This window comes from Elephas maximus, chromosome 14 (genome assembly GCF_024166365.1).
Source record: "Elephas maximus indicus isolate mEleMax1 chromosome 14, mEleMax1 primary haplotype, whole genome shotgun sequence".
NCBI lineage: Eukaryota > Metazoa > Chordata > Mammalia > Proboscidea > Elephantidae > Elephas > Elephas maximus.
Window position 1 is genome coordinate 94,937,281 of NC_064832.1, and position 12,636 is coordinate 94,949,916.

Consider the following 12,636-nt stretch of genomic DNA (forward strand, 5'->3'; position numbering starts at 1 on the left):
AATTTCTAGAAACACACTACCTACCTAAACTAACAGAAACAGTGGTAGAAGAACTGAATAGACTCATAACAAAAGAAGGGATTGAAAAGGTAATTTAAAAACTCCCAACAAAAAAAAGCCCTGGCCCTGACAGCTTTACTGGAGAATTCTACCAAACTTTCAGAGAAGAGTTAACACCACTACTACTAAAGGTATTTCAGAGAATAGAAAAGGATGGAATACTCCCAAACTCATTCTATGAAGCCACCATATCCCTGATACCAAAAACAGGTAAAGACACCACAAAAAAAGAAAATTACAGACCTCTATCCGTCATGAACTTAGACACAAAAATCCTCAACAAAATTCTAGCTAATAGAATTCAACAACATATGAAAAAAATAATTTACTATGACCAAGTGGGATTCATACCAGGTATGCAGGGATGGTTCAGCATTAGAAAAACAATCAATGTAATCCATCATATAAATAAAACAAAACAAAAGACAAGAACCACATGATCTTATCAGTAGATGCAGAAAAGGCATTCGACAAAGTCCAACACCCATTCATGATTAAAAAAAACTCTCAGCAAAATAGGAATAGAAAGGGAATTGCTCAACATAATAAAGGACATTTATACAAAGCCAACAGCCAACATCATCCTAAATGGAAGGAGTCTGAAAGCATTCCCCCTGAGAACAGGAACCAGGCAAGGATGCTCTTTATCACCACTCTTATTCAACATTGTGCTGGAGGTCCTAGCCAGAGCAATTAGGCTAGATAAAGAAATAAAGGCCATCCAAATAGGTTAAAAAAAAAAAAAAAAAAAAAACTAAGCCCGTTGCCATGGAGTCGATTCCAACTCTTAGCAACCATATAGGAAAGGAAGAAGTAAAAGTATCTCTGTTTGCAGATGACATGATCTTATACACAGAAAACACTCAAGGGAACTACTGAAAGTAATAGAAGACTTCAGCAGAGTATCGGGATACAAGATAAACATACAAAAATCAGTTGGATTCCTCTGCACCAACAAAAAGAACATCGAAGAGGAAATCACCAAATCAATACCATTTACAGTAGCCCCCAAGGAGATTAAATACTTAGGAATAAATCTTACCAGACACATAAATAAAAAAAAAAACTACCATACACTACTGCAAGAAACCAAAAGAGACCTTCCTAAGTGGAAAGACATACCTTGCTCATGGATAGGAAGACTTAACATTATAAAAATGTCTATTCTACCAAAAGCTATCTAGAGGTAGAACGCAATTCCAATCCAAATTCCAATGACATTTTTTAATGAGATGGAGAAACAAATCATGAACTTCATATGGAAGGGAAAGAGGCCCAAGATAAGTAAAGCATTACTGAAAAAGAAGAACGAAGTGGGAGGCCTCACTCTACCTGATTTTAGAACCTATTGTACTGCCACAGTAGTCAAAACAGCCTGGTACTAGTACAACAGATGCATAGACTAATGGAACGGAATAGATTAATCCAGACATAAGTCCATCCACATATGAGCAGTTGATATTTGACAAAGGCCCAAAGTCAGTTAAATGTGGAAAAGACGGTCTCTTTAACAAATGGTGCTGGCATAACTGGATATCCATCTGTAAAAAAAAATGAAACAAGACCCGTACCTCACACCATGCACAAAAACTAACTCAAAATGGATCAAAGGCCTAAATATAAAATCTAAAACAATAAAGATTATGGAAGAAAAAATAGAGACAATGCTAGGAGCCCTAATACGTGGCATAAACAGCATACAAAACATTACTAACAGTGTACAAACACCGGAAAAGAAACTAGATAACTGGGAGCGCCTAAAAATCAAACACCTGTGCTCATCCAAAGATGTCACCAAAAGAGTAAAAAGATTACCTACAGACTGGGAAAAAGTTTTGAGCTATGACATTTCCAATCGGCGTCTGATGTCTAAAATCTACATGATACTGCAAAAACTCAACTACAAAAAGACAAATAACCCAATTAAAAAAATGGGCAAAGATATGAACAGGCACTTCACTAAAGAAGACATTCAAGTAGCTAACAGATACATGAGGAAATGCTCACAATCATTATCCGTTAGAGAAATGCAAGTCAAAACTACAATGAGATTCCCTCTCCAACGAGGCTGGCATTAATTAAAAAAAAACACAGGATAATAAATGTTGGAGAGGCTGTGGAGAGACTAGAACACATACACTGCTGGTGGGAATGTAAAATGGTACAGCCACTTTGGAAATTGATTTAGTGCTTCCTTAAAAAGCTAGAAATAGAACTACCGTATGTCCAGCAATCCCACTCCTTGGAATACATCCTGGAGAAATAAGAGCCTTTTCATGAACAGATATATGCACACCTATGCTCATTTTTTTTTTTTTTTTTATGTTCATTGCAGAAACCCTGGTGGTGTAGTGGTTAAGTGCTATGGCTACTAACCATAGGGTCGGGAGTTCAAATCACCAGGCGCTCCTTGGAAACTCTATGGGGCAGTTCTACTCTGTCCTATAGGGTCACTATGAGTCAGAATCGACTCGATGGCACTGGGTTTTTTTTTTTTTTTTTTGGTTTATGTTCATTGCAACATTGTTTACAATAGCACAAAGATGGAAGCAACCAAGGTGCCCATTGATGGATGGATGGATGGACAAATAAATTATGGTATATTCACACAATGGAATACTACATATTGATGAACAATGATGATTTCGTCAAACATTTCATAACATGGAAGAATCTGGAAGGCATTATGCTGAGTGAAATTAGTTGCAAAAGAACAAATATTGTATGAAACCACTATTATAAGAACTCGAGAAATAGTTTAAATAGAGAAGGAAATATTCTTTGATGGTTATGAGGGAAAGGGGTATTCACTATTTACATAGTAGACAAGAACTATTTCAGGTGAAAGGAAAGACAACGCACAATACAGGAGAGGTCAGCATGACTGGACTAAACCAAAAGCAAAGAAGTTTTCTGAATAAACTGAACACTTTGAAGGCCAGTGTAGCAGGGGCAGGGGTTTGGGGGCCATGGTTTCAGGGGACATCTAGGTCAATTGGCATAATTAAATCTATTAACAAAACATTCTATGTCCCGCTTTGGAGAGTAGCTTCTGGGGTCTTAAACACTAGCACGCAGCCACCTAAGATGCATCAGTTGGTCTCAACCCACCTGGAGCAAAGGAGAATGAAGGACACCAAAGATGTAAGGTAACTGTGAGCCCAAGAGACAGAAAGGGCCACATAAACCAGAGACTACATCAGCCTGAGACCAGAAGAACGAGATGGTGCCCGGCTAAAACTGATGACTGCCCTGACAGGGAACACAACAGAGAACCCCTGAAGGAGCGGGAGAACAGTGGGATGCAGACCTCAAATTCTCATTAAAAGACCAGACTTAATGATGTGACTGAGACTAGAGGGACCCGGGAGGTCATGGTCCCTGGACCTTCTGTTAGCGCAAGACTGGAACCATTCCCAAAGCCAACTCTTCAGATAGGGATTGGACTGGAGTATGAGACAGAAAATTATACTGGTGAGGTGAGTATCTTGGCTCAAGTAGACATGTGAGACTATGTGGGCAGCTTCTGTCTGGAGGCGAGATGAGAAGGCAGAAGACAGGAGCTGGCTGAATGGACATGGGAAATACAGGGTGGAGAGGAGAGTGTGTTGTCTCATTAGGGGGAGAGCAACTAGGAGAACATAAAACCCAAACCCAGTGCCGTCGAGTCGATTCTGCCTCATATAGCAAGGTGTATATAAGGTTTTGTATGAGAAACTGACTTGATTTGTAAACTTTCATTTAAAGCACAATAAAAAAAAAAGAAAAAGAAATTAGGCAATGAAAACCCTATGGATCACAACAGAATATTGTCAGCTATAGTGCTGGAAGATGAGCCCCCTAGGTTGGAAGGCACTCAAAATGCACAGTGACCAAAACAATGGACTCGAACATACCAAAGATCATGATGATGGTACAAGACCAGGCGATATTTTGTTCTGTTGTACATGGGGCCACCAGGAGCTGGAGCCAATTCAGCAACTGATGACAACAACTAATAGCAGCATAAGACAGTATGCTGAGAATTTTACATTCATACTATCATTTCATCTTTCCATCTTTCCAGCAACCACATGAGGTAGGTGCTACTCCAACCAGTTGCTGTCTTGTCAATTCCAACTCATGGCAACCCCACATGTGACAGAGTAGAACTGTTCTCCCCAGGGTTTTTTTTTTTTCAGAAGTAGATTGCCAGGCCTTTCTTCCATGGTGCCTCTGGGCGGACTCAAACCACCAACTTTTTGGTCAGCAGCTGAGCACATTTACTGTTTATGCCACCCAGGCACTCCCATTTTACCATTAGGGCTATGTTGTCATCATGTGCCGTTGAGTCGATTTCAACTCATAGCAACCCTACGAGACTAGTACCGCTAGTATCCCCATTTTACAGCTGAGGAAACTAAGGCTTAGTGAGGTTAATAACTGGCCCTATGTTTCATAGCTATGAAGGGTTGGTGCCAGGTGGGAACCTAGGAGGTTTGCAGTGAGTGCCTGTGCACTCACTAATTCCAGCTCCCTGTTGATTCACTGAACCTTCATCCGCAGGTGAAGAGGGCCAGACCAGGCAGGCAGGAGTGTTAGCTTTCGCTTGTAGATGTAACTTTTTGAGGTAAAAACTTTGGGTCTTATTTCACCTAGAATTTATATACTCGAAGTACAGGTGACAGAACAAAATTCACTCATCAACTCTAGTATGTGTGAATGAGTGAGAAGTCAATCTGACTAGGGACTTCCTGAGAATAAAGTGCTGTAATCGGAGTCCGGAGACCTTTGGCTTCACTGCTGGCCTTTTGTATAAGTTTAAAGACCATCCTAGGGCATGTCAAGACATAACCCTGAAAGTTCTCTTTGGTATTGAATTGTTTTAATTCTTAGTCTTAAAAAATATATATATAGTGCCCTTTCCCTTCCATTTCTTCAGTGAGCCACTAATCTAGGAAGAGGTACCCTGGTGTCTCAGTTGTTAAAGTGCTCGGCTGCTAATGAAAAGGTCAGCGAATCCAACCCATCAGCTGTCCCTCCGGAGAAAGATGTGGCAGTTCTACTCTGTCCTACAGGGTCGCTAAATCAACTCGAGTGCAGTGGGGTTTTTTTTTTGTTTGTTTAATCTAGGACATCCTACTTGTGTGTTGATATGGGGGTTTTATCCAACATTCGTTCGTTTATCTTATTAATTCTTTCAGAAAAATTAGTGATAAAAGCACTGTGGTTGGGGGAGGCTCCCGTGGTTTACGAGGTGGTTGACTAAATCCAACCCACAAACGTAGCCTGTCATTATCAAAATGTAGTACTTGTATTTAACCCTCTGCTGTTGTTGTTGAAGGAACTCTGGTGGCACAGTGGTTAAAGTGCTCGACTGCTAACCAAAAGGCCAGTGGTTCAAACCTACCAGCTGCTCCGTGGGAGAAAGATGTGGCAGTCTGCTTCTGTGACGATTATAGCCTTGGAAACCCTGTGAGGCAGTTCTTCGCTGTCCTATAGGGTCACTATGAGTTGGAATCGACTAGATGGTAGTGAGTTTGGTTTGTTTTTCTTTTGTTATTGAGTACTCCCAAGTGAATTCCAACTCCTAGCGACCCCACATGACAGCACAGAACTGCCCCACAGGATTTTGTTGGCTGTAATCTTTATGGAAACAGCTTGTCAGGCCTTTCTTCCATGGTACCGCTGGGTGGGTTCAAACCGCCAATGTTGTAAAGGTCTTAACCATTTTGCCACTTGACGGCTCCTGTTTAACCCCCTAAAACCCAAAAATCTATTGTCATGGAGTTGATTCTGACTCATAGCGACCCTATAGAACAAAGTACAACTGCCCCATAGGGTTTCCAAGAAGCAGCTGGTAGATTCAAACTGCCAACCTTTTGGTTAGCAGCCATAGCTGGTGGTAATGCCTAACCACTGTACCACCAAGGCTCCCTAAACTCCAAAAACCAAACCCAGCGCCGTCGAGTCAATTCTGACTCATAGCGACCCTATAGGACTGAGTAGAACTGCCTCATAGAGTTTCCAAGGAGCGCCTGGTGGATTCGAACTGGGGACCCTTTGGTTAGCAGCTGTAGCGCTTAACCACTACACCACCAGGGTTTCCCGCCAGGGCTCCTTCGCCAAGCTGAATGATAATAGGAAACAGCTAGCTGAAATCAGGATACCTGATACCCAGAATTTCTGAATAAAAAGACGTTGGACATCAAGCAATCTAAATTTATTTACTTTTGCCTCTTATCCTTTTGGAATAAATAAAATAAACTCGATTGGGCTCGGAGATGGTTAGAAATGAGAGGTTTCCGTCATGGATTCATTGTGGATCCCCGGCGTTCGGAAGCAAGTCATCTTTGGATGCACACGTTTGGGCTCCGGCGGCTCTGGAAGTAACTAACCGCGTTCTTCCGAGGGAGAAGCTCCCAATGCAGAGTTCCCTGTGCGGGTGAGAGCAGGGGGAGAAAGAGGCCGGGCGAACGCCTTGCTGTTCCCCAGCCTTCCTGCTGCAGCGCGGCTGCCGGCCGGGGCTTTGGCGAACGTCACCGCGCCCGGCCCCGGGGCACAGCCCTGCGCGCCGCAGCGTGGTGCAGTCGTGTGCGTTCCAGGGACAGACCCAAGGGGAAGCAGAGCCAGAGCGCACGGAGGATGTGCGCTGGGCGCCGTGCGCAAGGGCGAGGATCCTCGGGAGCTGTGGCATTCCTCCTCCAGGAGGGAGACAGGCCCAGGGGCGGCTCAGGGTGAGGGTGGGCAGGGGAGGGGCGACGCTGCCACCCACCCTCCGCCCCCGGGCCCCGCGCGCGCGCCGAGCCGTGGGCAGGGCGCTGTGTGCACTCGGTCAAGGCAGCCAGCCAGGAAGCCCTCCTCCCGGGAGAACGCGGAGCCCGGTGCAGGTGGGGCCGCCTGGGACTGCACCTGGCTGCCTGGAGCATGGAGGAGGCTGGCCGCAGGCATCCCGGCTCCCAGCAGCCCCGGAAGGAAGGCCGCCGCCGAAGCCGCCTCTGAAGCTGCAGGGAGATCAGCACCCAGCAAATAAGAAGCAAGCCTTGGACCCGAGGAGGAGGAGCGGCCGCGCATCTCTCCGCTCCACAAGGCCCTTTAAATGAGGGCTCCCTGCCGGCGCCAGCCGTGGGTCTGCAGCCTTCGTGCGCTCCTGACCTCCCGCTTACATCACCAGCCGGTGACAGGCTCCCTCTGCGCCCTACCTGCTCCGCCCAGGCCCACTTCGCGAAGCCTCTTTGTATGCCGCAGACATGGCTAGCCAGCAGGACTCGGGCTTCTTTGAAATCAGCATCAAATATTTACTGAAATCCTGGAGCAACAGTGAGTAACAGAAAATAACCTTTGTTGGGTGGTTGGATGTTGCATAAGGTTGGAGAAATAAGGTCTCCACTGTGCGGCTAATGTCCGCGAGCTAAGTTTCTTGCTTCCATCTGCCAGGAGAATCAAAATGTCAGAAATGGAACCAGCTCACATTCAGTGTGAAGGCTGCAACGGAACTGACAGCCGATCTTGTTCCGTGAAATTGTCAAGTTAGACTCGGGAGAGGTAGCAGGCATTTCGGGCTGCACTGCTGGCCGCAGCATTTATTGGATTTGTTCAGGCTTTATCTAAATATTTTGGGAAGTGCCTTTGAATTGAAGGGGTGTGGCAGGGGTTCAGAGTACTTAGTAATTGTTTCATTGGGGTATTGTCTGAAGGAAAAAAGTACCCAATAGTCCCAAACCTGAATCTTATCGTTTTTGTATGTAGAGGTATTTGCAAATGTATTTATTTGATCTCTCCCTGCCTGTGTGGATGGTGTTCAGAATGCTATTTAATATTTGAATTTTTTAGAAAATCCTCAGGATAGTTACAGTACAAATAACATGCTTTTCTGTCATGTAAACAAGTGAGGTTCTGACCCGAATCGTTGAGTAGAATATCAGAATGTCATGGCTTCTGAAGTTCCGTTTCTGACCTACTTAAAGATGTTAGCAATGCGATCTTTCAAAAAGACAACCTCCAAGCCGTGGTGAAGCGGGAGCTGGCGTCAGATGGAAGGCAGGTCTGCAGGTGATACTGTCTTGTATTTTCCAAGCAGCGTAAAAACAAAGTCTGCTCTGTTTCACCGCCAGCCTCTCCCTGCTTTGGGTAAAAGACTGGCAGATAGTACAGATCCTTAATTGTTTGAAATTTAAAAAATTCCGAGAAAATCCTGATCTGGTGTTACGTGCACACTCGTTATTCCACCTGTGCTCACAGAGCTTGCAGTTAATTACCTCCTGCCCAAAGTGACCAGTGGCCAGGATGGCCCTTACGTAAACAAAGCCTGGGCTGGGCGACCTGTGCCGGGAACACTTGGAGAAAAGAGCCCAGGCACCTCCACCTTGAAGGTACTTGGGGAGAGGATCTCTAAGTGATACCCGTAGAAACCACTTTTCCAGGTCATCTTGCACCACTGTATACACCACAGGGCCGGTCTGAAGCTGTTTTTCTACGCTGTGAAGCCGTTGGGGAGTAACGCGGCTGCCCAAACAGTGTTGCTTTATTTGTGATAGCCATTAGGCATTTAACTTAGATGCCTTATTTCTGTAATACTCTACACTCAGCGATGGATCTTCTTTGTCCGTCGTTTGACATGTTGGCTTCTTTGTATGAACTGGTTATCCAATAACTAAAAAGCCCACTGGCCACAGTGTTGTCACTACACTGCCCCTGTTCTATTTTCGAGAGACTCTAAATGAAGTAAATTATTGTCTCCGCCCTTCCTAAGTGCTCCCCTCCCCTCCGCCACCACAAACATCAGGAAGTGGTTCAAAAGGAGTCTCTCCTTTATACCTGGATGGGATCGGTGACACAATTTTGCGTTTGTTCAATTCATTCAGCAAAGATGCCTCAAACACCTACTTGGTGCTGGGCTCCCGGGCTGCAGAGGTGAACAAGACACCACACCTGCCCTTGGTCTTCATTCCTTTATTTCAGAAGAGGGAACTTAGTGCTTCTCCAACGTTCCTTTGGGGCCCAGATCATCTGTCAGTCCTTTGTAGAAAGAGGAAGAGGAAATGGGCTTTTTACTTAGCCTTCCTTAAGCTGGTTGCAACATCAGTGCTTACGACCTTGTGTAACTCTCCTTACTTAGTTCACAGGTTTTCAGTAGCAGAGGGAGAAAGAAATGGGTATGGAAGAAGGAGTAGAAAAGAGAAGGCTTAGGACTTCAGTCTCCTCAGAGTGACCTGGCTCGGGGATGCACTGCTGGGCCAGGAGCTGTCTGTGCCTGCAGAGGCAGGCTGGGCACCCCAGGACTGAGAGCTGGAGAGTCCTGGAGAATCAACGCCCTGTTATACCGCGGTGCTGATTTACAAGGTGCAACAATTAAGCAGCAGTAAAACAAAGCCCGTGACCGCTGCTGACTGCTCTGCAAGGTGGTAGTAATAGGAAAAGGGGCCCAAGTGGCAAATCGGTTTAGCATTCTGCTCCGTCACATGGGGTCTCCATGAGTCAGAATCGACTCAACAGCACACAACAACAACAGTAGTAAAGAAGGAAGATTCCAGAAGTATTTTCATTTTAAAGTTTCCACTTAAAAAAAAAGGTACATGGAAAATAGAAGTTTATGTTTGTCTCTTCTGAAGAATGAGCAAGGCCATCAAATCAATGACTGCCTGGTGAGCTGCAGTAGGTTTTTATTCCCTGTTCCTGTTGACATTCTCTGCTTTATTGGCACACCCACTTTGTCCGGCTGACCTTTCATTTCAGCGCAGCCAAGGATTAAAATAGCTTTGGTGTCTGGAAGTGAAATGTCCTGTGTAGACCCCACTGCTGAGGTTTTCCTTACCCCCTCAGACCACCCCCCCCGTGCCCCTCCCTAGTCCTCCCCAGGCCATCCTCAAGCTGTTCAGTGATTCTCACAGCTCCTGCCCCTCTGTGCTCACACACACTTCACAATTCAGCCTGGAGTACAGGACCAATGGTTTCCTAACAAGGAGTCCTTGTGGCGCAGTGGTTAAGTGCTCAGCTGCTAGCTGAAAGGTCGTTGGTTCGAACCCATCAGCCACTCCATGGGAGAAGTATGTGGCAGTCTGCTTCCGTAAAGATTACAGCCTTGTAAACACTGTGGGGCAGTTCTACTCTGTGCTATTGGGTTGCTGTGAGTCGGTTTGTGCTTAATCTGCTCAGCCTCCTCTGCCTTTAGCTAACTTGCACCCAAATGCATGCCTGTGCAGATGTCGGCCCTGAGTCTGGCATGCCCCCACCTGGAGCGCACGCAGGACCAAGCAGGTTTGGTTCCTGTCCCCACCTCTGCACCTGCTGGCCTTGGACAGTTGACTTCTCTTTGTCTTTGTTTCCTCGTCGTAAAGGAAAGCAAAATTAATGGGTACCTCACAGGAGTTAGTTAGGTACTAAAAATGTAAAGCACTTAGCATAATACCTGTTGTTGTTGTTAGTTGCCCTCCAGTTAATCCTGACTCAGGGTGACCCCATGCGTGCAGAGTAGAATGGCTCCATAGGGTTTTCAGACCTTTCACAAGCAGATCACCAGCTTTGTCTTCCAAGACACTTCTGGGTAGGTTCAACTGGCAACCTTTCAATGAGTAGTTGAGCACCTCGCTGTGTGCGCCACCCAGGCTACCTATTTTATAAACACTCAATAAATGTTACAGTAGTGTTAGCGTGTTCTAATGTTCGCTGCCTTCTAAACCCACTTAAGATCTCACTCAGGTCTTCTCTTCCTTAGGCATCGACATCCTCAGTGAACTATCCTGAGTAGTCAACACTCAATACGTGCCTACAGAGCGGGACAGCACGAATATATGCCAAAATCAGTTGTTTGCTTTGGCCTTTTTTCCCCCAGATTGCTTGTTAACTCTCCCGTTCCCGCTTGTCTACCTCAGCTAGTATCAGAACGTACCTGCCCTCCCTAAGTGTGCACCTTCCAGCTTCTCAGGAGATGGCCTGGGAATTTTCTCAGTGGCAGGAAATCACCTTGGCCTTTGAGGTTTGCTCCAGAAGACGTTTGGAGCAGGCAGTCTGTAAGTAGATGGCTGGTGGTGTTAGTGCCCTCAAGTCAATTCTGACCTATAGCAACCCCATGTGACAGAGTTGTGGTTGAGTGCTGTGGGTGCTAACCAGAAGGTCAGCAGTTTGAATCCACCGGGTGCTCCTTGGAAACTCTATGGGGCAGTTCCACCCCGTCCTATAGGGTCACCAGGAGTTGGAATCAACTCTATGGCAGTGGGTTTAGTTTTCTGGTTAATCTTTAAAGGGTAGATCACCAGGTCCTTCTCCCAAAGAGCTGCTCGGTGGGTTCAAACTGCCAACTTTTCGGTTAGCAGCTGAGTGCTTAACCTTTGTGTCACCAGGGCTCCTTGGATGGTCAAAATTTTAAACTATTTTGCTGGAAAGGAAGGCCTGCTTTGTAGTGATGTGTAGTGCTGGTAGGTGGGCGGTCCCCAGTTTGGAAGCTCTAACTGGCATTCCTCTGTGTTTCTATCCACTTACGGTGCATTTGAACACAGGGCCCAGTGACTGAAGGGGCACTCAGAATCCGTTTAACGAGGCCACCTGTGTTGTTAGCTGCTATCGAGCCAGCCCCAACTCACGGCGACCCCGTGTACAACAGAACAAAATGCTCCCTGACCCTGCACCATCCCCATGATCAGGTGTGGATGGGCCTTTCTGATCCATAGGTTTTCACTGGCCGATTTTTGGAAGTAGACCTCCAGGCTTTCCTTCCTAGTCTATCTTAATCTGGAAGCTCCACTGAAACCTGTTCAGCAGCACAGCACCACACGAGCCTCCACCACGGCACCTCGCGAGCCTCCACCACGGCACCACGCGAGCCTCCACCACGGCACCACGCGAGCCTCCACCACGGCACCACGCGAGCCTCCACCACGGCACCTCGCGAGCCTCCACCACGGCACCTCGCGAGCCTCCACCACGGCACCACGCGAGCCTCCACCACGGCACCACGCGAGCCACCACCACGGCACCACGCGAGCCTCCACCACGGCACCACGCGAGCCTCCACCACGGCACCACGCGAGCCTCCACCACGGCACCTCACGAGCCTCTACCACGGCACCACGCGAGCCTCCACCACGGCACCACGCAAACCTCCACCACGGCACCTCAACAAGCCACCACCACGGCACCACACGAGCCTCCACCACAGCATCTCATGAGCCTCCACCACAGCACCACGCAAGCTTCCACCACAGCCCCTCACGAGCCGTCACCACAACACCTCACAAACCTCCACCACGGCACCTCGCGAACCTCCACCGCAGCACCTCGCGAGCCTCCACCGCGGCACCTCACGAGCCTCCACCACAGCACCACGCAAACCTCCACTGACAGACGAGCGGTGGCTGTGCGTGAGGTCCGTGGGCCAGGAATTGAACCCCAGTCTCCTGCATGGAGGGCGAGAATTCTACCACCGAACGACCCAATGCCTCATCTTTACTGTAAAACCACGGAAACCAAGCCCATTGCCATCAAGTCAATTCTGACTGATAGCAACCCTGTAGGACAAAGTAGAGCTGCCCCATAGGGTTTCTAAGGAGCAAATGGTGGATTTGAACTGCTAACCTTTTGGTTAGCAACCAAGCTCTTAAC

At 46.9% G+C, this 12,636-nt stretch overlaps 1 protein-coding gene across 8 annotated transcripts in view; it reads left to right on the plus strand.

Moving 5' to 3' along the window:
• Positions 1-12,636, plus strand: part of FRY (FRY microtubule binding protein) — a 524,498-nt gene that overhangs the window by 205,596 nt on the left and 306,266 nt on the right. For 2 of the 8 annotated variants that reach the window (XM_049853224.1, XM_049853226.1), the window contains exon 1: positions 6,140-7,359. The exons of the other annotated variants lie outside the window; for them this stretch is intronic. In XM_049853224.1, coding sequence (XP_049709181.1) covers positions 7,290-7,359 — 70 coding nt within the window. In that variant the 5' untranslated portion in view covers positions 6,140-7,289. Of the gene's footprint in view, positions 1-6,139; positions 7,360-12,636 lie in introns of those variants that run through there. 8 annotated transcript variants of the gene reach the window in all.